The 26,542-nt window shown below is 42.4% G+C and overlaps 1 protein-coding gene across 1 annotated transcript; it reads right to left on the bottom strand.

Moving 5' to 3' along the window:
* Nucleotides 1–9,834: 9,834 nt before the first annotated feature.
* Nucleotides 9,835–17,443, bottom strand: LOC101270519 (serpin B3-like). Its single transcript, XM_004268213.3, has 8 exons — nt 17,291–17,443; nt 16,359–16,548; nt 15,685–15,744; nt 14,177–14,305; nt 13,745–13,862; nt 12,490–12,632; nt 12,034–12,189; nt 9,835–10,449 (listed from the first exon to the last, which is right to left on the bottom strand). Exons 1-8 carry the CDS (start codon nt 17,389–17,391, stop codon nt 10,039–10,041), a joined length of 1,308 nt encoding a protein of 435 aa, XP_004268261.2. The 5' UTR covers nt 17,392–17,443; the 3' UTR covers nt 9,835–10,038.
* Nucleotides 17,444–26,542: the final 9,099 nt, after the last annotated feature.

Below are 26,542 nucleotides of genomic sequence, written 5' to 3'. Positions count from 1 at the left end.
AGTGCTTAGAATTACAAATTTCCTAAAGTAAATGCTGCGAGGAAAAGGAGGGGAGGGGAATCTCTTCTTTCATTTTCAACGGGAAGAATTGAGCCTCTTATTTTTAATTTCTATTTGTCCTTACAATTGCTACAGTGACCTTGTGTTTTTTCATTTAATGTTAAGGCACTTACCCACAATCTGATTATCACAGCTGTCATATCTCACTCAAAAATTTATGTAAGATAATACGGTCATTAATATACTTTCACGTCTCTCTTTAAACCCATTGCACTGTTTTCCTTACCATTGTTTTTACTGTCTTGAGCTAGTACTACCAGATGTTTGGAAATACTAGTCACCAAGACCACTTATTAGAACTACAGAGTATGGAAAACAGTGAACCTTTGTAGACAATAGGATAATTGCAGAGCATTCTGCTTTGTTTAATATGAGTCACGGTTTATTCCAACAGCAGCGGTTTACGCTGTACTCTGTGTTCCTAGCCATGGATAAGTCTATGAATGCAAATTGTGATACTGCTCTAAAAGCCATAGTAAGGTCACACTAGATCCTTTAATATCTTTAATCTTAGTTGTTTTAAATTGGGTCTGTGATAGTTCCTACATACATCTGTATCATCCTGGAGTCTGGTTCTGTTGATTGCTTTGTCTCTCTGCACAGTGGGTTCTTTTCTTCTTTGTGTATGTTTGTGAGTGTGTGTGTCTCACAGATTATTATTGCATATCAAATTTTGGGTGTGGTACAGCAGAGAAAGAGGGAGATCGCCTTTATGCTTAGAATGACTCTTCTTTTGCCATGTAATTAGCATGGGGTATGGAGTCATTCTAGATAGGATCTGAGCTGAGTCTGGATTTTGTTGTTACGATGGTTGCCTTCAGTGCTGCCCTGGCTTGCGATTCCTGTGGGCTTACACTGTGTTTGGGGTGGAGGCCTGACTGCTGGAAGGTTTCCCTGGGGGTCTGCACCGCTGCTATGGGAGTGACAAGGCTTGCTGCCCTGTCTCAGAGGTTAGCGACTTCTGATTCTTGGGGGAGAAGAATCAAGTGGGGCTTTTGGCCTTCCTGCAGTGGCAGCCCCTTCCTTCTCCACTGAGTGTGCCCTGTACCCAGTCTTTCCCTTGAACACCCAGTGAGCCTCTGGGGAGAAGACTCAGTGGGTATAAACTCCCTGCGTGGCTGTGGCTCTGAGGGTCTGTACCCTCACGCTTGTCTGGGGCCCTGCCTTCCCCCATGTCTGCCCCAGGCATGTCAGTGTTTGCATCTGTCTCTGCTTGGGGGCACAGTAAGTCCTCTACGTATGAACGAGTTCCGTTTGAGAGCGCATTCGTTAAGTCCAATTTGTAAGTCCAACGACGTTAGCCTAGGTACCCAACTAACACAGTCAGCTATGTAGCACTGTACTATAATAGGTTTATAATACTTTTCACACAAATAATACATTAAAAAAACGCATAAAATAAAGAAAACGTTTTAAATCTTATGATACAGTACCTTGAAGAGTACAGTAGTGCAGTACAGCAGCTGGCATCCAGGGGCTGGCATCGAGTGAACAGGCAGGAAGAGTTACTGCCTGGAGGAGGGAGAGGAGGTGGGAGACGGTAGAGCTGAAGCATCGTCAGCAGTAGGAGACGGAAGGCAAGCTGCCATTTCCCTCACGCCTGAACGCACGGTTGCATCTTTGAAAGTTCTCGACTCGAAGGTTCCTATGTAGGGGACTTACTGTACTTGTTTTTTCCTTAGATTTCAGGCTGGGTAGTTGTCTTGCACCTGTGGCTTTCTGATGAGTTCAAGCATTTGTGTGTTATCCAGACTCTCCCGTTAGAGGAGCGGCTCTCTTTCCAGCTTTCTCCATCACTGCAGAAGCTGGAAGGTTGCTAAGCCCTCTCTTCCCTCTTCTTGATTTTCTCTTATTTCCTCCAGGGTGTCCTGCTCAACCCCAGGTGCTTTCACCTTTGGCAGCCTTTACATGAATTATGAGTCCCCACATTTTACCCGACTTTATTGAAAAAGGAATCTACAGAACTACCTTAGATTAATTAACTTTTGCTTACTACCATCTGCAAAAGAGAAGAGAAAAGATACTCATGTACAGAGCCACTTTTTATGCTGGAAATCTCATTTTAATTTTTTCTTTTTCTGCAGTGGCCCAGCAAGTTTCTCATTTACAACTTGAGCTGTGAACTTAAGCAACGGAAGACGTTTCCAGGGATAACTAGCCATAAACTTATAGTACGTTTCCCTCCATATATGAATACATTGACATTCTGGATGTGAAATATGTAAATCAGACACTTCTGGATTTGTGTCGAGTGCGGCTCTCCTCCTGGAAGCATTGTTTGCCTGCCCCTCCCTAACTATCCCACACAATCCAGTCCTCCCAGAGTGCCTGGTGAAGCTTTTCCATACTGTTAACTCTATCGTATTGATATTTTCTGTTCAAATGAGTCTCCACCACTAACTGGACTCATCTTTGCACGCTCAGCATGTACATCAATGTCTGGGAATACAAGTGCTCAAGAACCTGGTCAGTTCCTGGTCCCTGCACATCTTATATCCAATGTTCTAGCTACCAATTTATTGGAGGAGCAAGGAGACAGCACCCAATGGGAACTTAGTAGCATCGACATATATACATTACCGAATGTAAAATAGTTGGCTGGTGGGAAGCAGCCCATAGCACAGGGAGATCAGCTCGGTGATTTGCGATGACCTAGAGGGCTGGGATAGGGAGGGTGGGAGAGAGGCTCAAGAGGGAGGGGATATGGGGACATGTGTATGCCTATGGCTGAATTCTCTTTGTGGTGCAAGAGAAACTATCACGGTATGGTGAAGCAATTATACTCCAATAAAGATGTATTAAAAAAAAAAGAATACAATTGCCCTAAAGAAAATGGAAGTGTTTAACTCCCATGTAATCTGTTAGGTATGAACCACAGGGCGATCAGCCCTGGGCCTGTTGATGATGACCAAAGGTGAGTGGATAGGGGAATGGATACACCCAGACCTGTGCACTCAGTGCTTTTGGAGGATAACAGATCAGTGGGCAACATCACGTGTAAAATTGAATTGATCAAATAGAGAAGGGAAAGAAAGTAAATGAAGAACACCAGGCCCGGAGTCAGGAAGTTAGAGTTTCTATCCCAGCTCCGCCCTGACCTGTGACCTCAGGGAAGGCAGTTAATGCCTTTGGAATTTGGGGTTTTTTATTGCTTAAATGAAGAGCATTGTATAAATGATCTCTAATATCACTTCTAACATTATATTTGGTGAGTACTTCTAATGAAATGATCCACTATCTGATTACGTGGAAAATAATTAATCCAGGGAATTAAGGTCAACCACTTTAGCAATAAAAACAAATTTTGTTCATGTCCATTTCTAAATCCTCCTCCTATGTGGCAACTTCAGGGTCAGACAAACTGAATAAAAATCTGGGCTTTGGGAAGAGCTATGGGGCCTTGGGTAGTTTTGTTCATCTCTCTAACCTTCAGTTTCTTCATTTTAAAAAATGGATTTTAGAAGAGTTTCTACTGTATTGAGTTGTTTGAGGATAAACAGACTCCATGCTTATTAAAGAATCTGGAACACGGTATGCCTCCAACTGATATTTGCTGCTCTTTTCTTCATCTTTGACATCAGCATGACCAGCATCACCACCACCATCATCATCATCATCAACAGCAGCATCCTCTAACTTTGCGTAGAAACCAAATCATAGCAACCATATTAGAACCTGAGCTGTCGTTGATCAGTCCTAAGACATTAGTGGATTTCAGGTAGAGACGCGTTCCTCTCTCTGCTTGATTTGTATCTCCAAGTCAGTATTTGCAGGTGAGTGATCCAGGACAGCAATGTGCGCATTAAACCCATGGAGGGTGTTCAAAAGTGCTGGCTCGTGAAGCTTACATGGATAAATCCCTTGGGTTTTGAAAATAGTCACATGTGATCCATTATTTGTGACGCATTCTGCATCTCCAAGCAGTTTTTATCTCATTGCCACACCCAAAGCCTCTCCCTACAGGAGGTGTTGGCAGAATAACCAGTTCTAAAATTGACATATGTCCAAGCTGTCTTTTTATGCCCCTATCTGGGTGTCAGCAGAAGGCCCCAGGACCTCTGAGCACTTATTTAACCGCCGCTTCTTCATCTATATGATAGGAATACTGGCATATAATTAAATGTGGTTAAATATATGTGAATAAATTGAGCTGGTAAGAAGGGGGTTGTTCTTAAAAACATATTTAATTAAGAGCTGTTTTTCACTCAAATACTTCTAGAGGCAACAATAACCATGTGTGTTTTGTATAATTCTCTTCTTCTCCCTCCTTCTCTGTCTACTTGATGAGGCAGAATTTATATAAAACAAAAGTGACACGTTGGGAGTGGACACATCAGTGACTCTTCACAAATCTAAACACCCATGTAGCCACCACTTAGTCAGATTATAGAGCATTCATCTCAACTAGAAGTTTCCCTTGGACTCTTTTGCAATCAATTTCCTCCCTGATTCCAGCCCTGGGAAAGCACTAATCAGCTCTCTGTCAGGTGGGACTCCTGACATACATGTAGAATTATCCAATGGGGACTCTTTCTGTCCAGCTTCTCTCCCACAGCACAGTGTTGAGAAGTTTCATCTGTGGCTCTGCAAGAATCAGTATTTTCTTCCTTTTTATGGCTGAGTCCTGTTTCATTGTTTATCCATTTACTTGCTGATGCCAATTTGAGATTTTTCCAGTTTGGGGCCATTATTAATAAAGCTGCTTTGAACATTGGTACACAAGTACTTTTGTAAACACCTGTTTTCAGTTCTCTTGGGTGGATATCAAGGAGTGGCACTGCTGTACCATATGTTGAGTAAACGTTTAATTTTTATAAGAAATTACCAAACTGATTTCAGAAGTGGTTACACCTTCTTGTATTCTCACCAGCAGTGTATGAGAGTTTTCGTTGCTTCACATTCTCTCCAAAATTTGATATGGCCAGTTCTCTACTTTAATAGATGTGAAATGGTACCCTGTGGGGAGGAACTTTGATAGCAGGTAAACATCCATTCAGTATAAAACTTTTAATTTAGTCATCTATTTATTTTGTATCAGTATGGCCTCATTGTATTCTGTTTAATTCAATGCATTATAATCTATTACTTTAAAAATAAAGATACAGGGGCTTCCCTGGTGGCGCAGTGGCTGAGGGTCCGCCTGCCGATGCAGGGGACGCGGGTTCGTGCCCTGGTCCGGGAAGATCCCACATGCCGCGGAGCGGCTGGGCCCGTGAGCCATGGCCGCTGAGCCTGCGCGTCCGGAGCCTGTGCTCCGCAACGGGAGAGGCCACAACAGTGAGAGGCCCGCGTACCGCAAAAAATAAAGAAAGAAAGAAAGATACAGGTGTTGAATTTCCCTTCAATTTCTCTTACATGTGGCCACTAGGCAAGGCAGTAGGTTCTCTGCCTTCTAGTTGGCCTAGAATATAGGCAAAGCTTTTCAGATCTCATAGATAGATGTCTACCATGCCCGCTACCTGATATGATTCAAATGCCTATGAGCCTTTGTCTTACTTGCTTGCATTTATAAAGTTCCTTTGGAAAACCCAACTAAAATTACAAGCAGTTGAAAGGTGTGGTCTAAAGGCATTCTAACGAACAATTCTTCAAACGCGCCTCCTCCAAAAAAATCCAAACAACTCTATACCAGTTTCAAGTTCATTGAATCATTAGAAATTAATTCAGACGTGTGATGGCACTCTGATCTTATTTATTACCTACAATTTTCCATTTTAATGTACAGGAAAAATCCCAGGTCCTGGGCCAAATTTTGATCCTCTCATATTTCTCAGAAACTCATTCCCATCATTTCTTTGCTTCAACCTCATTAAGTGCCCCAATGCTTCCCTGTTCATCAAGGCAACGGCCCCCTGCCCTGCCTTCCCTTCCCACCCGTTCACTGCACCGCTTACTCATGTGACCCACTCTCTGGCCAGTCTGTCAATTCCCTTGACCACGTCTCACACTTAATGGTGAAACATCTACTTCCTCTGCTGTGTTCCTGGGTTGCTAAGTTTGGCTGAGGAAAATTTTAACTTTGCTCACATCCTCCAAAATTCATGGTTTATGAAATCAGCTGGGATGAAGTACTGACTGGGAAGGATTTGGAATGGGTACAGTCCCCTAAGAAAAGCTATGTTTAGAAAATAAAAATTGTCCATACCTGACCTTTATATATTGATGTACTTCAAGCTCAGTTCTTGGCCCTCCTTTCTTATCACTTGACACCCTCTCCCTAGGGTCTCATTCCTGCCTTTAGCTACCCGTTTAAAAAAGAACAAAACAGAATTTTAGGGTTACTCAATAAATATAGTAAACTTTTGTTTTCTTTTTTTCATTTTTTATTTGTGGCTGCGTGGCATGCAGGGTCTTATTTCCCTGACTAGGGATCAAACCCATTCCCCCTGCAGTGGAAGCACGGAGTCCTAACCACTGGACCACCAGGGAAGTCCCCCTGGGACTGGGAAATTTTCTGTTGAGCATGTAGGGAAGAACAAATTATTTTACAATTTTTTTTTTTAAGCAACAAAAGTCTCAGGAAGAGCTTTTACATCCTCCCCCTTAACTGCCAAAAGCATTTAGATAGGGGGCCAATCCCAGGAAGAGAGCTATAGTGAGAGTCAAGTACAATGAATATGAGTCAGGTATGGTAGACAGGGGTGGGACGTGAGGGGAAAGAAGGCCCTTTTTTTTTTTTTTTTTACATCTTTATTAGAGTATAATTGCTTTACAATGGTGGGTTAGTTTCTGCTGTATAACAAAGTGAATCAGCTATATGTATACATATATCCCCATGTCCCTGCCCTCCCACCCTCCCTATCCCACCCCTCTAGGTGGTCACAAAGCACCGAGCTGATCTCCCTGTGCTATGCGGCTGCTTCCCACTAGCTATCTATTTGACAATTGGTAGTGTATATATGTCCACGCCACTCTCTCACTTCGTCCCAGTTTACCCTTTCCCCTCCCCATATCCTCAAATCCATTCTCTAGTAGGTCTGTGTCTTTATTCCTGTCTTACCCCTAGGTTCTTCATGACATTTTTTTTTCTTAAATTCCATATATATGTGTTAGCATACAGTATGTGTTGTTTTCTTTTTGACTTACTTCATTCTGTATGACAGACTCTAGGTCCATCCACCTCACTACAACTAACTCAATCTCATTTCTTTTTATGGCTGAGTAATATTCCATTGTATATATGAGCCACATCTTCTTTATCCATTCATCTGTTGATGGGCAGTTAGGTTGCTTCCATGTCCTGGCTATTGTAAATAGAGCTGCAATGAACATTTTGGTACATGACTCTTTTTGAATTATGGTTTTCTCAGGGTATATGCCCAGTAGTGGGATTGCTGGGTCATATGGTAGTTCTATTTGTAGTTTTTTATGGAACCTCCATACTGTTCTCCACAGTGGCTGTATCAATTTACATTCCCACCAACAGTGCAAGAGGGTTCCCTTTTAGCAAGGCCCTTTTGATCAAAGCCTTCTCTGTGTCCCATTGTCTGTGCATAGCATGGCAAACTTTTGTTTACCAAGCATTTGTTTTTCCCTATCTTCCTGTAAATCTTTCCCTCCCCTTTGAAGTCCCAGCCCCCTACATGCTTTTCCTTCTCTCAGATGCCATATAAGCCTCAATTGACTAATTTGTCCTCGAGTCTCATTTTTCCTATGGGGTCCCCATAAGTATGTAATTATATTGGATTTTCTCCTGCTAAGCTGTCTCTGTCAACTTAATTCTTAGAACAGTCAGAAGAACATAGAGTGTAGAGGAAAGTATTTTCCTTCCCCAACAAGCATAACAAATTTCAAGCTCCAGATCGTGTCCTGCAGATGAGCTCAAGACTCATGGGTTCAAGTGCTTACTAGACAATTCCATTTGCATGTCTCAAAAGGAAGTTTACAAAGTGCAAACTCAAGCCGAGGATCATCTCTTCTCTCCAAAACGAAATCTTCTTCCATCCAACCAGTTGGTTAGGCCAGAAACTTCATCATAGGTCTCGGGTTCTATCTCTCATTTCTGCCATATATAATGTGTTACCAAAATTCTATGAATTTTAGTTCCTAAACAATTATCACACGTAACTATCTGTGAGGGAGGAAGAAACTTTATTCCACCGCACACGGGAGAGACCCAGGAAGACTGAGAAACTTGACAAAATGGCCCCAAACCTCACCTTAAAGACCATCTTCAGAGAAGACAAAAGAGAATGTTGGGTGTAGTGGTTTGGGACTTCAAAAATGCAGCTGACATGGAGATGGAAAAGCAAATGTTTGGTAACATGTTTGCTGGGCCAGGCGGAGACTATGGGCACAGAGGGGACTGATCTCCAGGCCCTGCCGAGCTTCCCCACCACCTCTCGCCCATATTCTCTGCAGGTATCTCTGGTGATAGCTCTGTTGTGGGAACAGGCCCTTAATCTAAACTCTTTAGGCAGCTAAGTGGGAGATAAAAAGAAAGACTTCCTGGGTCTTCCTGGGTCCTCTGTTTCTTAAAAATTATTAGCCTAAATTAATCCTCACGCCAAAAGGATACATTTTGGAGTGGCAAATTTTACTCCGCAAATATTTATCTCAGTTCCACTCTTGACATTCTAATGGTTTACTAGTAATTTCACTATATCCATGCTGTTCTTTCCTCTCACCCATTTACATCATAATAACCAGATACATATTTTAAAGTGGCAGATATGATCTCTATCCCCCTTTGGAAAACAAACAAAACCTGAAATGAAGCAGGACCCTATGGTCCTTCCCCCCATGTCCTCAGCCTGCTTTTTGTCTGTGGAAATAACTTTAGCCAAAGAATAAGTTTAATTAGAGAAGTGAGAACATGCAGAAACAAAGGAAAACAGAGGAGATCCAATGATAGTAATTTAGTCATTAAGCAAAGTCAAGGACTTTTATTTCCTTCTCAAGGGCTGTAGATAATATTCTGAGCCGTATCCTGTGAGCTGTATTATAGATACTGAAACCCACACCGGGTGGAAGAAGTTAACTACATGGTGACCGGACTGTAGCCATGACATGAGCTGCCACAATTCTGAGAACCTCAAGGAAATGGGAAAAAAACCAACCCTGGAACTGAAGACTAACTGTACTTAAAACAATCAAGATGACACAGGTCAGACCACCTCATGACCAGTTTCACGGTGACTGTCAGAGCTGCCTGTCATCAGAGCTGTTTCTGCATGGAGCCCCTCCCTCCGGGTATAAAAGCTCTTGCCCCCTGATTGTCAGGGCGGGAGCCGGCCTTTGGACAGGGGTCTGCCCTTCCCCCCTGGTTGCCAGCGTCCAAATTGAAGCAAACTTTCCTTTCCACCAACCTGGCCTCTTTATTGGATTTTGAGCAGTGAGCAGCCGGGCCCCACTTTCGTTACAAACCTACAATGTCTTTTCATTTCTTTAGAGATAAAACACAAAGTTCCTAACATGGACTCAAAGCCTTTCAGGCTCTGGTACCAGTCTACCTCTTCAGCCTCATCATGCTCTACACTTGTTTTGAATTTTTCTTTTTATAAATTATTATATTTCCAAATTATCTCTCCTATGTGTGGCAGGCCACTTGCACTTTGTTGAAAAGAAAGAAAGCAAAAAAGGAAAAGCAACAAGTAGTATGAATAAGTACTGTATTATTGATAATGTGTTTTATAAGAGGAAAACTTTTTGGCATGTAAGCGTTCCACAGATCACTTAAATTCAAATAAATGTGGGTGTCTAGGTGAGTAGGTTTGAACAGTAGATACGATGTTCGAAACAGCAGCTATGTTATTTCAAATTCAGGTGAAGATAGAGTGTTGAAATATCCTTTTATTATATCTTGAACATTTTGTCCACATGGGAGTTACCATGGGGAGATACAGTAGGTTTAGTGTACATGCTTAGTGATGATTATGAGTTTGGAAAGGGAAATGAATCAAAGACAACCTGTTACTTCCAGCAATCAAGGCTCAGGAACAGTTCTGTGAATGTGCCCCGAGTGTAGCCGCTGGCTAATCACATCTCAGGGGAAGAGACTCTACCATAGAAGAGGAGGCTGTTGGTCTTGTTGTGCTTGATGAGGAACAGGAAAGGGTGGTCACAGTGGAAATTCTCTGCCTCTATTGCTAGTTTTCGAACCATTACTATTCCAGTCACAGCTGCAGCCTCTGTACCCTCCTCATTCACCTCCACGAAGGACTTGTGGAAGACTTCCGACACCATCAGCTTTCGTTCACTGCTCATGCCTGAGAAGTCGGCTTTCCCCTCAGTGAAGGCGTCCACCATCCCCAGGGCTCTCAGCATGGGCTTGAGGTCATAGGTCTCCTCCACTTTGAACCGAGGTAGGTATAACTCCATTGCACGCTCTTTCATATTCTGTGGGCTCGTCCACTCTATTAACTTCTCAGCAGTGAGCTGATCTTCAAGCTATAACAATGAAAAAGGGAACAACTGGCAAGATTGTCAGTGGACACGGAGCCCCCCCTTAACGTTGGATTGAAACGTGGAAGTCCTTTAACAGTAAAAACATAAATACAGGAGATTCAGTTGATAGGGTTTTATCTGAGGAGGTAAAAATAACAGAGTCCTGAATATATATTATATAATCAAATAAATGTTCTTATATTTTCATGGCTTTGCTATTTTTATGTATATATGTACACATTACTAATATATGCATATGTATAAATATCTATACAAATGGATATATATATATTCACACATATATGAAACAGAATGGTTAAATAAAATTATTTGTAGAAGATGAGCTATCTACTTCTTAGGCTCGTTCTCTATTTCGTGCTTCACTTTCAAATAACCTCTTGTCAATGTTCTTTCGTCCATAAATTTTTACATAGTGCATTTACAGCGTATAGCCTACTTTTATTCCTTTTTCTTGCTTCATTTATTTGTAAACTTTTCCTGTATAGATATATGTTTCTCTAATCAAGTTTACATTGTTACATAATACTACTATTAAATTGATATTCAGTATATATATCTTTACTTAATATCTTTTAAGCATTCACTGCATGTCAGTCCCTAACCTAACCTAAGGTAATACAAACATGTATTTTTCCTCATTTAAAATTTTTCATTATTTTGAGCCACTTCTGTCCAAAAGCTTTTCCCTTGTTTAGACTTGTTATAGGATAAAATCCTAGGACTGAGATTCCCAATGTCATTGATAATGGGGAATTTAGAGCTGAAGCAGAAATATTCTGATGACTCTTCACATTTATTGCCATATTGCTTTCCCTAAGGATTTCCAGTTTCCAGTGTTACGAGATATGTATTTTGAGTGTGGCGAGTTTACTGCCGCTTCCGCATCATCATCGACTATTATAGTAACGGCTTATGGCCTTTTATGGAATGCCCTTTTATGCCAAATATTGTTATTGGTATTTTTACATATTAACTTTATTATAACTATGCTAACAGGAAAATTCTCTAATCCCCCCCTTATTTTGAAATCTTAGCAACGAGGCTCTGAATGAGCCTTTGGTCCATTCTGAGCACTTAGGGACCAAATACTTCAAAATTTAAAAGTGGGCATCAAGATAAAGCTATTTGTCCACCGTCTACAAAAGCACTGTGAATTAGTGGGCAATATGTAACCGCTTTGTTTTTTTAATTTCCTTATTTTACTTGTGAGTGAACTTGCAAATATTTCTATGTGTCCCCTATGTATGCGTGTTAATCTCCTTGTCTTCAAATGAGTGGACTGGAATATATCAGAGGTTCGTATGGTTGCAAAATAGTTATGTGTGTATCTAGGTATATATGTTTTGTGAACTGACATTCCATAGTTTCATCAGAATATTAACGTGACCTGTGATGTACAGAAACACTATTCGTGTCATACCGTGACACCTAAGGTATCGGTTTTATTGTTTTGTTGTGTGCTTGAGCTCTGCCAGCCACTAGCACCAGTCTGTGAGCAGCCCACAGAGCAGTGTCTCACTAGGAATTTAAGCAAGAGTAGGCAGCATTGGGGGTGCCAGCTTTTACCTGCTGCAGACCATCCACGTCATTGGGCAGCAGCAGAAACATGCTTAGCTCTTGGCCTTTGTACGGTATTTCCAGGATCTTGACTTGCATGTCCTCCAGTGACGTGAAATTGAAAAGGTCGGTTTGTTTCATCATCTGCACAGGTTTGCTTGTATCCTGCAATAAAGTCATGGGGCAAAAAAATGCGAAGTGAGCATAAGTCAAAAAGAAAGGTAATATTATCGTAATACCAAATACATCCTCCTTCTAAGAGATGATCTCGGAAATCTGTGAATTAGAGACAAGAGTTTCTTCAAGGAATCCCAACTAAATAAAGTTAAAAAAAAAAAGACAAGAAAATAAGCCTTGACAAATTCTATCTTCTACCCACAGCAGCTGTATATTAATCACTAGATATTTACATTTCACACTGAATGTGTAGCATGTTATGTGAGATACATAATTTATAGACAATACCTTGCTCAGCCAAAATTTTTCCTCCCCAGTTTTTTCTTTCTCAAATTCCTTGTGCCACTGCCCTTTGAAATAGACTGCGTTCACCAGAACCAGAACGGTCGACCCACTAACAGAGCCTCCGGGAAAGAGATCCTTGATTTTTTCTGCAAAGAAAGAAAACCAAAGGTTTGTCATGAAAGGCACAAGTGGTTTGTCTGGAAGATGCTTTGAAAGTCACAAGTGACGATTAAATATTCACACAAATCACCACATTAGGGACTCTGTGCCCGATGGTTCACAAGGTGAAGCTTTCCTCACGGCGCCAGCCTGATGGAGTCGCCCTCATGCAGACACCCCTTCTTCTGACTGGGAACGTGTTTGGTCTCTGGGGTGACATCAGTCATCTCACACTGAATTCTGATGGACTGATTTCAGCTGATCTTTCCACTGGTCAGTTTTCTCCCTCCCTCCCTACCACCCTCTCTGTCCCCTCAATTACTACCACCCTCCCCTGTTACCTCCATCCTTCCTTCTATTCTTCTTTTCTTCTTCACTTTCTTCTTTGCTTTCTATTTTTTGAAACTTGAACTCACCACTCAGAGGGAATGGGCCTGAATGTTCTTTAGGACAAATGACATGAACGCTAGAATCGAAAACATGGACTCAGACACCATGTCCCGGGGTGTCTTTGTCTTCATTTGCCATGTTGAGTTGCTGTAGGTTTGGCCTGTATTTAGGACGGGAGGTAGGGTATTATTCATAGAATGGAGACATCATCCAGCCGCCTTCCGTGGTTGGGGAGGACGACTGTGGCCATCCCTGCAGGATGCGGGGATGGGGAAGTGGTCAGGCAGCTCCTGCTGCAGGTGGCAAGAAGGGTGGTTGGCAGGAGAGTGGCTCGTCTCCCAGTTAACGAAGGATAAGGGAACCCTTTTAATATTATCTCTTAGGGATCATAATCCAGACGTTAAGCCTCTAATTTAAAGAAAAAATGCGAATCAACCTGAAGTTTGAGCAGAGAGTTGGGATCCATAGAGATACTGTCATCCACAGACTCAGCTGAGTTTCCAGGTAGCTGGTCCTGGGATCCCTCCCGGGCTCCCCTTGTTTCTCTCCACACTGACGTGGACCATTCCACCCTCTGCGGTGCCTGCCTCCATCCCCTGCAATCTCATCTCACCCCGGCTCCTGGCACCCCATGCAGTGTCCAGCACAGCGTTCACACACAGCGGGGAATCTACAGTGATTTTGAAGGAGTGACTCTCCCATAACCTACTATTAGTTTGGCTTTCCACCCAGGAATTAATCATCTTCCGACTTTCTTCTGCAGCATTGACAAAATCAGCAGATTCCACACTGGCTAGGTAAAATTTCTCAACATTATCCATGTATGCCTATGACATGGGCAGGAAGAAAGGAGGGATTAAGAGTAATTTGTCAGTAACTATGTAGGTATTCCCAGATTAAACTGTGTTCAGTAACGACCAAACAGAGTACCTGAAACAATCCTTACGCCCACTTCCCCGGTGGGTTGTCAGGCTCTGGGACACTCTAGTGGGGGGCATCGCGGGGCAGGAGCTGAATGCCCCCAGGGCAAATGCTCCCCATGTGGGTCAGCCAGGCTCCTCTGCCTCCCCCTCTCCCATTAGGAGATGGGATCAGTGGACCCAGGATGCAGACCAAAGGTGTGACAGGTCATGAAACTTACCTGAAGAAACAGAACAGTCTTTTCTCCATAGAGCCTGTTGGCTACGTTCAGCTCATAGGCATCAGTGGGTTTCTTAAACTCAGTCAGAAGCTTTTGAAATTGATGATGAATATTTCCTGGCCTTTCAACCTTCAAACACCAGAAAGTGAGCTCATTAGACTCTCATTGTATGTAAACACTACACCCCCATAGGTCTGTGAGCTCTGTTCCTAGAGTTTGGTATCCCCAGGGATGACATTTGTTGCTATCTCCCCATATATGGTGTATTTTACCAGAAATACCCTTCATAATCCTTACATTCAATCTTCCAGGTAATTCTTCCTCCTGCTCTAACACACTCCAGCCTTTTCTCTTTCGAACTAGAGATGCAGCACCATTCCACTATTGGATTGTGTTTTAATTGTCTCAAATGTTTAGGGACCAGCTAAAACTTAAACTCCTTGAGAGCCAGAGCCATAGTGCATCTCTAACAGTCATCGACTGTATGAGAACATGAAATTTGTATATTGCCCTATGTTATGACATGGAGCCCTGTTTTACTCCTTGGAGGGATTACTTTCTAAGACCCCTTGACTGTGCTCTTTGGCTGTTCGCTATGCCAGTCACTCTGAAGTAGGAGCAGTGTGTCTCTGGTACGCTGCCAACAGCTGCACATCAGCATCTCTAAGTCTTTAGTTCAATTGACACGAAAACAAGAGAGTTCAGAGAACTAAGAAACTTCTCCAAGGAGACAGAGCCAATTTTTCAACTCACGCTTATCTCAACCAGAACCTTCCACTTGCTAACTAAGAGTTTTGGACTATTTAGGCTACCAACCATAATTCTCACTCCATCATTTTCCAAAATATAGTTGATCATATGCTTATTGCTCTTAATCTAATTTAGGGGTTAATTAAAATCATATAATTTTAGCAACATATTGTGATTACTATAGTTATTATTATTCTATAATAATAATACTACATAACGTTTATGGGGGTTTCTGTCATCTAGGCACTGTTGTCCTGTTTTACATGTAGTTGCATGTCTTGTAGCAGACGTTTTATTGCTCCTAGTTAATTTGTATGACGTCAAATTGTGGCTCAGAGCAGTTGTATTTTGCCACGTTCTCCATTCCTGAACAGAAGAGCACAATTTGAAGCTCCTGAGTTCCCTGGTGGCCTAGTGGTTAGGATTCCAGGCTTTCATTCCTGTGGCCTGTGTTCAAGCCCTGGCTGGGGAAGTGAGATCCTGCCAGCTGCATGGCATGGCAAAAAAAACATTCTTCAGCTTGAAGCTCCTTTGGGTTTCAGAACCCCTGCTCTTAAGAACATGCTACGCTTCTTTCAAGAAAACAAATATATAAAATAAATAAGTACATAAGATGATATGAGAAACAACTCTGTCCAATCTATTTTGCTTAAGATGTCCCCTAAAAACTGGCTTTTCCCTGTTTATCTGAAAGTCCCAGTTTCAACTCTGACCCTCTTGGATATGTGATGTCCTAGATCCAATGCTCTGCGACTCACGGGATCTCTTGCAGCTCCTCCTCCTTCTGTGTTCTCTGCGATTGCATTCGCGTGCAGGACCTGGAGGAGACGGGGAGTGAGACAAGGAGACTTTAGAGATCTATGTACCCCAGAGTAAATAGAAAAGAAAGAAAAGAAGGAAGGAAGGAAGAAAGAAAGAAGGAAGGAAAGACAGAATCAAAACAAAATGCCAAATCAAAAAAAAAAAAAACCCAAAAAGAAAGAAAGAAAAAGAACAAAGAAATGTTCCGTGCAAGCACTGGCTCCTTGAAAAACACAACCTGCGTGTGAAAAACACAAAGCTGGTTGATCACCAGCCAGTTCAAAGAATCCTGATTCATTTTTCGTTCATTGCTGAGCAAACATGTAAAGATGTCTCCCATGGATTTTAGTCAACGCACCACTTCTACCTGAACTCTACCATTTAAAGCCTCACCCGTGGTCACTGGGCAGTTGTAGGGTTCATCCCAGCTCCCAAAGCAAGTCTAGGCACAGGGAAGAGATGGGGCGGAGAGCTGGGGGAGAGCATATGCTCCCACAGCTCTGTGCCCGCCCAGTCCTGGGGAGGTTTGCAGCTTCCTGTGCTACCCCTGGGGACAGCCAGGTCTGTGATCATCTGCACAGAAGCCAACAGGGAAACCAGGACAAACTGGTAAATGTAAATGTAAACCTACCTTCTGGATTTCTGATGCGGTGTGTCCTCGGGCCCCCAAGGAAGTCATGGCTAAGGCAGACATGATACTCAAAGGGGAATAGAAGATATTTTCCTTCTCTAATTGTCTGATCTGTTGGAACAGGTCGACTGCAAAGTGGATGGTTCCTTCCCCGAGTGAACTCATGGTGGCTTGATGTAGTCTGGAACTCCTGCAGAAGCATCAAATTTATTTTATAATGAGTTTACTGAAAGGGAGGTTAGTCTGTAATAAAATTTTCATAAAAAATGCCTTATATGTGGGTTGTGGGATTCTGAAAACTATAGCTTCCTTCCTTTTACTTTTAAAGCTTTTTTCAATGTACATGTATATACTTCATAATTAGAAGACTATCGAAATAGTATTTAAAGAAAACTTTTGTGGGGCCTTCCCTGGCAGTGTGGTTAAGACTGTGCACTTCCCATGCAGGATGGCGCAGGTTCGATCCCTGGTCAAGGAACTAAGATCCCACATGCCGTGTGGTGTGGCAAAAAAAAAAAAATAGGAAAAGAAAACTTTTGTGAAAACTAATAGAATATCTTTATCTTTTCTTCCTTACTGGCTGTACTAAGACTGGGTAGAAAATGCATTATAACAGATCAAAGACAAAGATTGATGTGTAACATCCCACCATCTCTCATGAGGCACCTCTATGCCTTTTTCTTGAGGGATCTGTGGGTACTGGACATCCTACCCTCCCAAACACACTTCCTCCTAAGGGAGCATTTGGTTTTTGGAAATAAATAAATTACCTAAAGATTAAAGGAAATGAAAAATTGTTTTACTTTTGTCCTGGCTAAAGAATAAAATACAATCAGACAAAACAAATTAGATAAATAATGTAACACACATCATTGTTATTATTTTCAGGAAGCATTCACGTAGTGAAAAGCAGAGCTGCTGGAAGCACTTACCTGTGAGCCTGAAGGAAGCAGAGGTGGGCAGACAGACTGTGAGCTGATGTGCCGCGAATCGTCAGGTCTGGACTATATACCTCTCTCTTGCTGCCTCCCATCCTTCACAGCAGCTGGTATTTCAAGTAAAGCAGCTTCTGATTTCTTCACCAGGCTACTCATCAGCTTCATGAGCACGAAGCCTCTATGAGTAAACGTAAGATTATTGTTTTATTCTCGTGCGTCCTTTTCACCTGCAGAAGAAATTGTGATCTGCGATCACTGGCTCATGTGAAATGCATGTAGGTGCCTTTCTAGCGCCAAGGAGAATAAAGTTAAATTCTAACTTCTTCACGTGCCCTGAGCTACTGCGCCCCACCGGAAATAACCCTTAGAATATCTTTCTTGTCTTACATGTTGAATTGTCTTTAAGACCACTTCTAACACCAACAATTAAAAAGCTGACATTTTCTAGTTTATGTTCTGAAAGGGCTTCTCCAACCCGACCATTTCCTTAAGAATTATTCTGTATAAGCAGGAAAATAGTTCCAATTCTCAGCTTAAGAGATACTAGTGAAGTGTCTCAGCAGTAGGTGCAGAACAGGCATCATTTGCCTTCCCTTAAAGGCTGGACCTTGGCTGTGGTCCCCCCTGTGACCCCCATGCCCCTTGCAGCCAATCCCAGATGGCCAATGACTTCTAAGGTCAGTGGGAAGCTCATTTCCCTGCAGTGTAATCAGCTCTCAGTGAGAAGGACAATGGATCCAAACAGGGGCCATTTTGGTGGCAGTATTCCAATTTTTTGTACAAAGATGTATCAGAAAAATAAACTGTTTGAATTATGACATTTCTTGGTTAGCCTGCTATTCGTTACGCCATCTTCAAATTCGTGGTCTTGAAAACAGTGTCAAATGCCTGTGAGGAAAAAGAGTTCTTTTGAATGCCATGGTTAAGTCTCTTATCACTGGAGCTGTACTCTCTTCAGGGGCATGGCATTCTCATAGCAGAATAATATTAAAAACTGTTGACTTTTACTGAGGGGGGTATGTATTCACTCATTTCCCTCTTTAACACCTTATTCAGGCAGATCCCTTTGTTTTCCCCATTTCACCGATGACAGAAATGGGGCACAGAGTGGCTGAACAGAAGCCCAGGTTTCTAAGTTAGTGAACTGCACAGGTGAGGTATCCAGGCAGGTAGCTGGTTCAGGAAGCTGTGTGTGTATCCACTCCCCACAGGGTAGTCTGTGGACAGACTCTGTTCTTTTAGTGACATAACTCCTTGTGTTTAAATGAAAAGAACCTGTTTCTTCTGAACTTTCAAAAGAGATAATGTCCTCCCACAAAATGTGAGGTGGTGGGAATGGGTCCCCCAAATGCTCCTGTGTGGGCCCCTCAGTCACTAGGAGGGAAGACTAGGGTTCAGACACTCTTTTAGGGCTCCATCCAGAGACCACCAGGAGCTTTGAGTGGGGAATGGGATTGGGGTGTTTTCCTCTGTGGGAGTGACTGAGAGAGTGTCAAATTGTGCTCACCTTCCATTCCCTCACACTGCTCTATCCAGCTGGAATTTAGTAGAAATGAATCACTTTGAGAGGGGAAAAGAAGATGGAGAAAAGAAAGTGTTTTTCTCCAGAGGACACTGTTCCCTGTGGCATGGCTGTCAGGGGGGAGATGCATTTCCAGGGTATCTAGCCCAATATCTCCCCTACCACCGGTGTGGGATGTTTGTACTGTGGACCAATGTTCCGACAGAGATATCACTCACATACAGTCAGCCCTCCACATCCATGGGTTCTGCACCCACAGAGTCAGTCAACCAGATGGAAAATATTTGGAAAAGATTCCAGAAAGTTCCAAAAAACACTCCTTAAATTTGCCCCACACCAGCTACTATTTTACTTTGTATCTACGACTCTTTACGTAGCCTCTACATTGTACTAGGTATTATAAGAAATCGAGAGATGATTTAAAGTGTAGAGAGAATGTATGTAGGTTATGTGCCATTTTATATAAGGTACTTGAGCATTCCTGTATGTGGGAATCCTTGGGGTGTCGTTGAATCAGTCCCCCGTAGATCCCAAGAAATGTCTGTAGTGTAAGTTTCATCTTTTAAAAATGTATGTCATTGGTTTTTAGGCCAGTGACAAAGTTGTGCAACCATCACCATGATCTTTTCCAGAATAATTTCATTTCTCCCCAGGGAAGCTCCCTACATAGTTCTTTCTTCCCCCCGGTGTTTGGAAACCACTAAAATCTACTTCTTGTTTCTATGGATTTGTTTATTCTGTGTATTTCATATAAATGGGATTGCACAGAATGTGGCCTTTTCTGTCAGGCTCCTTTCACTCAGTATAATATTCTCAAGGTTCATCCATGTTGTAGTATAAAATGGCGCATTTCTTTATATGACTATATTATGCACCATTGTATGAAATATCACTTTAAAAAAAATCCATTCATGGGTGGATGTACATTTGGGTTTGGTGTACTATTGTGAATAATGCCGACGTGAACTCTCATGCAGAAATTTCAGTGTGGACGTGTGTTTTAATTTATCAGGCATTTACCTACGAGTGAAACCCTGGGTCAATGGGAAGTCTATGTTTGATTTAGAAGAACTGCCAGACTGCCTTCCCCAGAAGCTGCACCATTTATATTCCCACCAGACTATGTTGGCAGCACGTGTGTATGCAGTTCTGATTCTCTGTACGTCTCCAGCACTTGTTACTGTCCTTGGTCCTTTTTAACACCTGCCAGGAACAGAGTCTGTAGTCTCAGCACGTCGCTCATTCACAGGAAGATTCACCTGCAACAAGGTCCCAGAAGCACAGTAGATGGAGACACGAGGTGAAGGGAAGAGGAGATCTGTGTTTCTCAACCTGAAAGATGATTCTGCCTGATCCCCCAGCCCCCAGCACTGCTGCTCTTAGGGCTCCGCTGTCGATATGTGTGCAGTGACCCCTGAGTGATACTGTAGGTCAAAGATCCCTGAGCTGAGACCGGGTGGGGCTGAGTGAGGACATAGGAGTGAAGTCCAAAAATAGAAGGAAACGGGAAGAGAAAAGATCCAGGATGAAAAATGACAAACACGAGGAATAGGAACTTCTAGTCAAGGTTGCATCACAGACCACTGTCCCAGAGAGAGTGGAGGTCCCTGGAGCAGGAACAGGATGGGTTTCTTTGGGCTAAAAGAGAAAGGGATCTGACCCCCATAGACAGAAGCAAGAAGCTCAGCCTGGGCCTGGAGGAAGAAATAGGGAGACAAAGTAGGATAAATTGGTCTTCAAGGGAACTTTCAACTAGGACTAAATTCCGAGAATAAACTTTCAAGATTTTTCATGTAGAGTTTGGCTTTGAGGAAGAGACACTAACTGCCAAGGGCCAGGAGTTTGGTTAAATTTACAGAGATCTTGGGCTGGTTCAAATAGAAACCATATCATACTCTTTCCCCCGTCTTTGAAAAGTGCTCCTGGCATGTAATAGACACGGTTATGACACCCTGATGTCATTCAGTGTCGCAGAAGCCTCAGCAATTATCAGAAGATTTTGCAGGTCAGTAATTTCTAACTTATGTCTTTGGGAATTTTCTAAATATACACCAACATCATTGGTTCCAGGAATCCAGGAACCTATTAAAATTCAAGAGGCAAGCACACCTTCAGAAAACATCTTGCTATTTCTAATACCTTTATCTGTTCATTAAGAACTAGTTTCTCTGTTTTCCTAAACCTTACTTCCTTGTGAAGACTTGTCAGTATTATTAAGTTGCAAATCCTAGGGAGCATCTTATTTCTTCTTCCTTACCAAGTATGTGCCTGTCTGCAGGCAAACTGATTAGGTGAGAAGATCCTTCAAGCATCCAACAATAGCATATCTGCCAATTACTATATTCTCTACAGATACGGACATAGATATGTACACATTGAATAACATCTGAATAGGGTTAATAAACTTGGCTTTAATTTTCTCAGAGGAGAACCAACTGCAGTGAGATATAACAAGATGTTAGTTAGGGAATTGGTCTCATACGTGGGTTTATCAAGGAAGACGGAGACAAATTCATAAAACCTCCCCCCTCCCCCCCATTCCCACGTTTCCAGTTCCATCCAAGACAGTCATCCTAATCCATGCTTTCGATCAAATCCAAGGCTGTTCCTTGTTGATCTCTTATAAATCGCCACCCTGTTTCATCTTGGCACTCCTGCTACCCAGAAAAACGAGTTCAGGCACTCCTTTTTTGTAGGACTGTCCCTGTTCCTTCTTGCTTTACCTGAAATATGAATTTTCCCCATGACTTCCTGTTCCGTGACCTTTTCTCAGGGACAGCTCCTTACTACCCTATCTCCATACCATGACGCCAGGAAACATGGTCTTCTCTTTCTTTGATTCCCACTGCGTTTACTAACCGTTGTCCTTTCCCTGTCCCAAAGCCTTATTTTAAGTTCCTGGCCCTCCAGGTGTTTCACCTTGTGCCCACCTACCAACTTGTATGTTACCCCTTAATATCCACTAAGTAATCTGTTGCCTCTCCACCTTTTAGGTTTTCCACTTCATCCCAACTGCTCCCAGTGTTGGGCGACTGGAAAACTTTCATTTTATTGGCAACAATTGAATTTATTCTTGTTTCATTTTACATCTCTATTCTAGTTGAATCTCCTCCTTTGTGAAAAAAAACAAAAACTTTTTTGACCCTTAAAAAAATTAGATCCATGATGTTTAATTTCTATTTGAAGATGTTCTATATATAAAGCAATACTAAGTGTTGCTGATGCCTGTCTCTAGAGTACCAGTGGAGACAGAAAGTTCTAGAGGGAAGAAGGAATTTGATTACATGGGATATGGTGTGCTGGGGATTTTATTTTGCTTCTCCAGTTTCACCCTTCACTGGCTCAACCTCCCCTGGCCCTAGGAGGCAGAGATGTAGGGAGACATAATCCAGGTCCTTCTCCTCTAGGGAACCTTGCACGTGGCCTGTGGGAGGAAGCAGGAGCAGACCCGCAGCTGGGTGAGCGCAGGGCGCTCGGTCATCCGGCTTCCTCTCAGCGAGGTTGCCAAGAGGAGGCTGCATTTCTTTACCAAAGGCCGCAGAGCTTATCGGGCGGCTTTTCTGCAGCTACGGCTACCTTCTCTGGGTTTTGGTCACCATTCCTGCCCTTGCCATGCGCGTCTAGGGGTGGCAATGTCCCCCCACTCTTGCTAGCCCTGGGGTGCTTCACCATCCTTTCTTGGTTTCTCTTAGCCCTGACCATACTTTGTATAGTCCCTTTGTGAAACTTTCCTGAATTACCCAATTGGACTGTGTCATTTGTTTTCTGCTAGAGCCTTGACTATCACGGTAAGTAAATGGCTTTGGGAAAAACATCTTGGGATGGAATTTTTGGGATCAGGTTGGTCCCATATTGAGAAGAAATGGGCTGAGAGGACATGGGGCACTGGTGTAAGGCACATGTAGCACCAAATTATCAGGGATGGAGGCAAGACGTGGAGTGCAGGTGTAAGACGGGTGTTGGGACGTCGGAGGCTGTGGTGCTTAGTAGCTATTGTGACAAGTTGTGGGATCAGCTGCTTTGTTATGATGGGCGTGGGGAAGTCATTCGGCAGAAATCTGAGAAACAGTTTTCATGGATCTTGACAAATAAGTCCTAAAAGACATGTATATGTTTACGGTAGTAAGATGCTTAATCTTTCTAGGTCAGGAAAATGCAATTAATACAACACAGTGAGATTAACAGCAGAAATGCTGACAGTTCTTAAAAACTAAGGATTGGTGTGATGTAGAAGAGAATTACTGATAAAATGCTGATGCAAATATTTCTTAGTACAAGTAACTTGGTAATACTAGGCAGAATGTGGTTAAGATTCAGCAATTCTCTATTTAAACATATACCTTGTATATACTCACATGCTGTGCTCAAGGAAACATGTATTGTGCGTTAATTGCAGTACTGTTGGCAGTGGCAAGAAGTAGAAACAACTTAGACATTTATTAATAGAATAATAAGGGAAATAAATACCCTAATTTTGTACAATGAACTATCCTACAGCAGTGATCATAAATGAGCCAGATATTCAAGTATCAGAAAGGGTAGGTCCTCAAACATAATATCTGGAGAAGAAAAACGTACGTTGGCAAAGGAAGACTAGTTAACATTTGTGCATTGTGGATGGGAAAGATGGGAGACTGATCATTGAAATGCTATCCTGGGAATGCAGGGGACATGCGTGCTGGAGAAATGTAGAAATGTTGCTGGGTGTTACGTAACACCTTTTTGTGATCGATGATTAGCTTCGAGAGCCATCTGCTTCATGTGTCGTTTGTCTACAGAAACCCTGAGACACACTGACAATGTCTGTGGTTGGTCTTTCAGGCTGAGGTTTACCCAGATGAGGGCAGATTCTTCATCTGTTTCCGTATCCACTCTAGTCTAACCCCGTTACACTTCTTAAAGTTTCCTCCTAAAGCCCAACAGTGATTTCCTAAGAGCTTCCTGATGGCCCCCTTTTCAGTCTTTACAGTGAATTTGCTGAATGATTTGTCAGTTGTTGACTCCTCTTCCTTGAAATCCTATCTTCAGCTCTCCTCCCCAGCTCTGACTTTCTGGGTAACATGGCCACCCTTAAGGGCAGGCTTTAGCTTTTCCTAGGGATCGACCACAGACACTCTCTCTATATCCTACCGGCTCAACCATCCACAGCAGTAACTTCAGTCTGGAAGATCCCTAGTGCATTTCTCTCAGCTTATGACCTGTCCCTTCCTTCCCACCCAGCTCTGTGTGCCATCCTCTCTCCCATCTCCCAGCTCTAGTGCCATTCATACAGATCTTCCCTCCAATTAATTGTAATTGATATTTAACATTTGGGTTGATTGATATTTTATATTAACAAAGGTCTTATTAAATTCCTTAGTTAAAATTTTACTCTGTAACTTCCCATCTTATCAGTAAAATGACATTTCCTCCTATCTCTTCTGTTATGGGGCTCTCTGAACGCTTCAGTAGAATAAGTGTATCTTTGGAACACAGAGAGATTTGTCCCTGTGCACCAAGGCTAGCAATAACCAGGAATAATGGGTTGTGGGCTGCTTATATTTGGATGAATGCTTCTTGAAGATTCAATTTGAATTAAGGGATGTTTACATAGTATGTTTGACCATCATATCTGTAGGCTTTTTCAGTGACCCATTCTCCCTGCAGTGGGTTCTTAGTTACTTTCTATGACTTAGTAGTGGGTTAAGTGATGGGTCTCTAACAGAGTGCTAGAAGCTGGGACATTTTTTCCTAATATTTTAACTTATTAATTTATTTAAATATTCATTCTTTTTCAGATTCTTTTCTCATATAGGTTATCACAGAATATTGAGTAGAGTTCCCTGTGCTCTACAGTAGGTCCTCGTTGGTTATCTATCTTATATATAGTAGTGTGTGTATGTTTATCCCAAGCTCCCGATTTATCTCTCCCCCTCTGCCGGGTATCCCCTTTGGTAACCATAAGTTTGTCTTCGATGTCTGTAAGTCTGTTTCTGTTTTGTAAATAAGTACATTTGTACCATTTTTTAAAAATTAGATTCCACATTTGAGTGGAACCCTAGTTTGCCTCATCCTGTGAAGCAACCAGTTAGGCAACAGAGCAATCTTCTGACATTCTTACCTGGGATGGTTAGAGAATCTCAGGATTCAACAATATACAGATCTTCTTGCCTGGTTCATAGCATTAAAAATAGCTGGTACCATAACCTCAGAGAAGCAGGTACTCAGATAACCACTGGCTCCAGAATCATAGAGTCTTGGAACTGAAAAGGCCCTTAGAAGCTAAATCAGCAGCAAGAATAAAATAAATTACAGAATATACTTAAAGGCTGAAAGGTCTACAAGCAAATTAAACATTCAGCAAAACAAACGGCACCAGTTCTTTAGTAGGTCTGCTGCGCTGTGGCCACTGCATGGGGCCTGCTTCAGGTCTCAGAGATGGGACGACAGCAGCATGGGGAAGGCACTCAAGAAAATCATTTGCTCCAACTGTCTGATTTGCAACCCAAGAAGTGAGGCCCAGAGGATTTTCTCAAGATTGCCCAGGAAATGGGACTAGTCACGTGACCTCAATCAGAGGGACACCAGGGACGTGGTCCCTTCTTCCCCAAACCTTTCCGGAGCCTGTAGCTCCACTGTTCCTTTCCTCTATTCCTCCAGCTCTCGCATCTTCTCCCTTCTCTCCCCTCCCCCTTATCTCTCTGTTTAAATCCCTCCACATTGACTTCCTGCTGCTTCTACCCTTTTTTTTATTGCCTGGTTGTACTGTAGAAATTTTTAGTATCCTTATGCTTATTAAATCAAGTATTCTGTTCTGAATCTTTTTTCATTTTACAAGTGGATATGTTAAACATTTTATATTTATCTCTCTAAAAAAGAGTACAGTAATTAAACTGCTTAGTGACCGTGCATTTCCTCTGTGATCTGAATACCAACCTCCACCCATCACATCCCCTAAAAAGAACCTTTTTCCCTTCCTGCCCCAGATGCTCCCTTTTGGATCTTAGCCATGGAAATGTTCCTTTACTTTTAAACTCTCCAAATAAGACTCTATTGTATACACAAACCTCTGATAATAGGAGCACATCATGTTCACTATTTCCTGCTCTCAGCATCACTCAGTACACAGGTTGAAAACCTAAAACTAACAGCGCACCTGTACATAACTCCCACGTGTCTAGTTGTGTATTTCCTGGGGAAGACTTTCTTTGAGAAGCTGAACTTTGCCTCCCAACCCCACTAACACAAACACTGTGGACTGCAGTCTCTAAGGAATATGGAAATGGAGAGGGCGGTGCCAGGCTAGGGTGGAGGGGATTTGTTGAGAGACCGAGAAACTCAGGAAGCAGATCAGCCCTGGTAAGTCAAACCAACAGGTATGTTCTAAAATTCAGGGCTGGAGGTTATCAGAGGAGGGTTTAATGTGGTTCCACAGATGCATCAAATATATGTAGTTTTAGCACCACGGATGTCCCATTTCATTTCAGACCCAATCTCCCACCACTCTAGTGAAAGGCAGCTGAATGAAAGTTAGGGGCTGTAGATGGCAAAAGAGTTATTTCCTAGGATAAAGGATAATTAGCAGAGGGTTCCCATATACCCTTGTCTCCTCCTCACACAGTTTCCCCTATTATTAACATCTGGTATTATTGTGGTACGTTTGTGACATTCAACGAATCGGTATTGACATATTATTAAATAAACTCCATAGTTTGCATTAGGGTTCATTCCAATTGCTCCTTGCT

This window comes from Orcinus orca, chromosome 15, assembly GCF_937001465.1.
Source record: "Orcinus orca chromosome 15, mOrcOrc1.1, whole genome shotgun sequence".
NCBI lineage: Eukaryota > Metazoa > Chordata > Mammalia > Artiodactyla > Delphinidae > Orcinus > Orcinus orca.
Note: the sequence above shows the minus strand (reverse complement) of the source record. Positions and strands in the feature narration are given on the sequence as shown.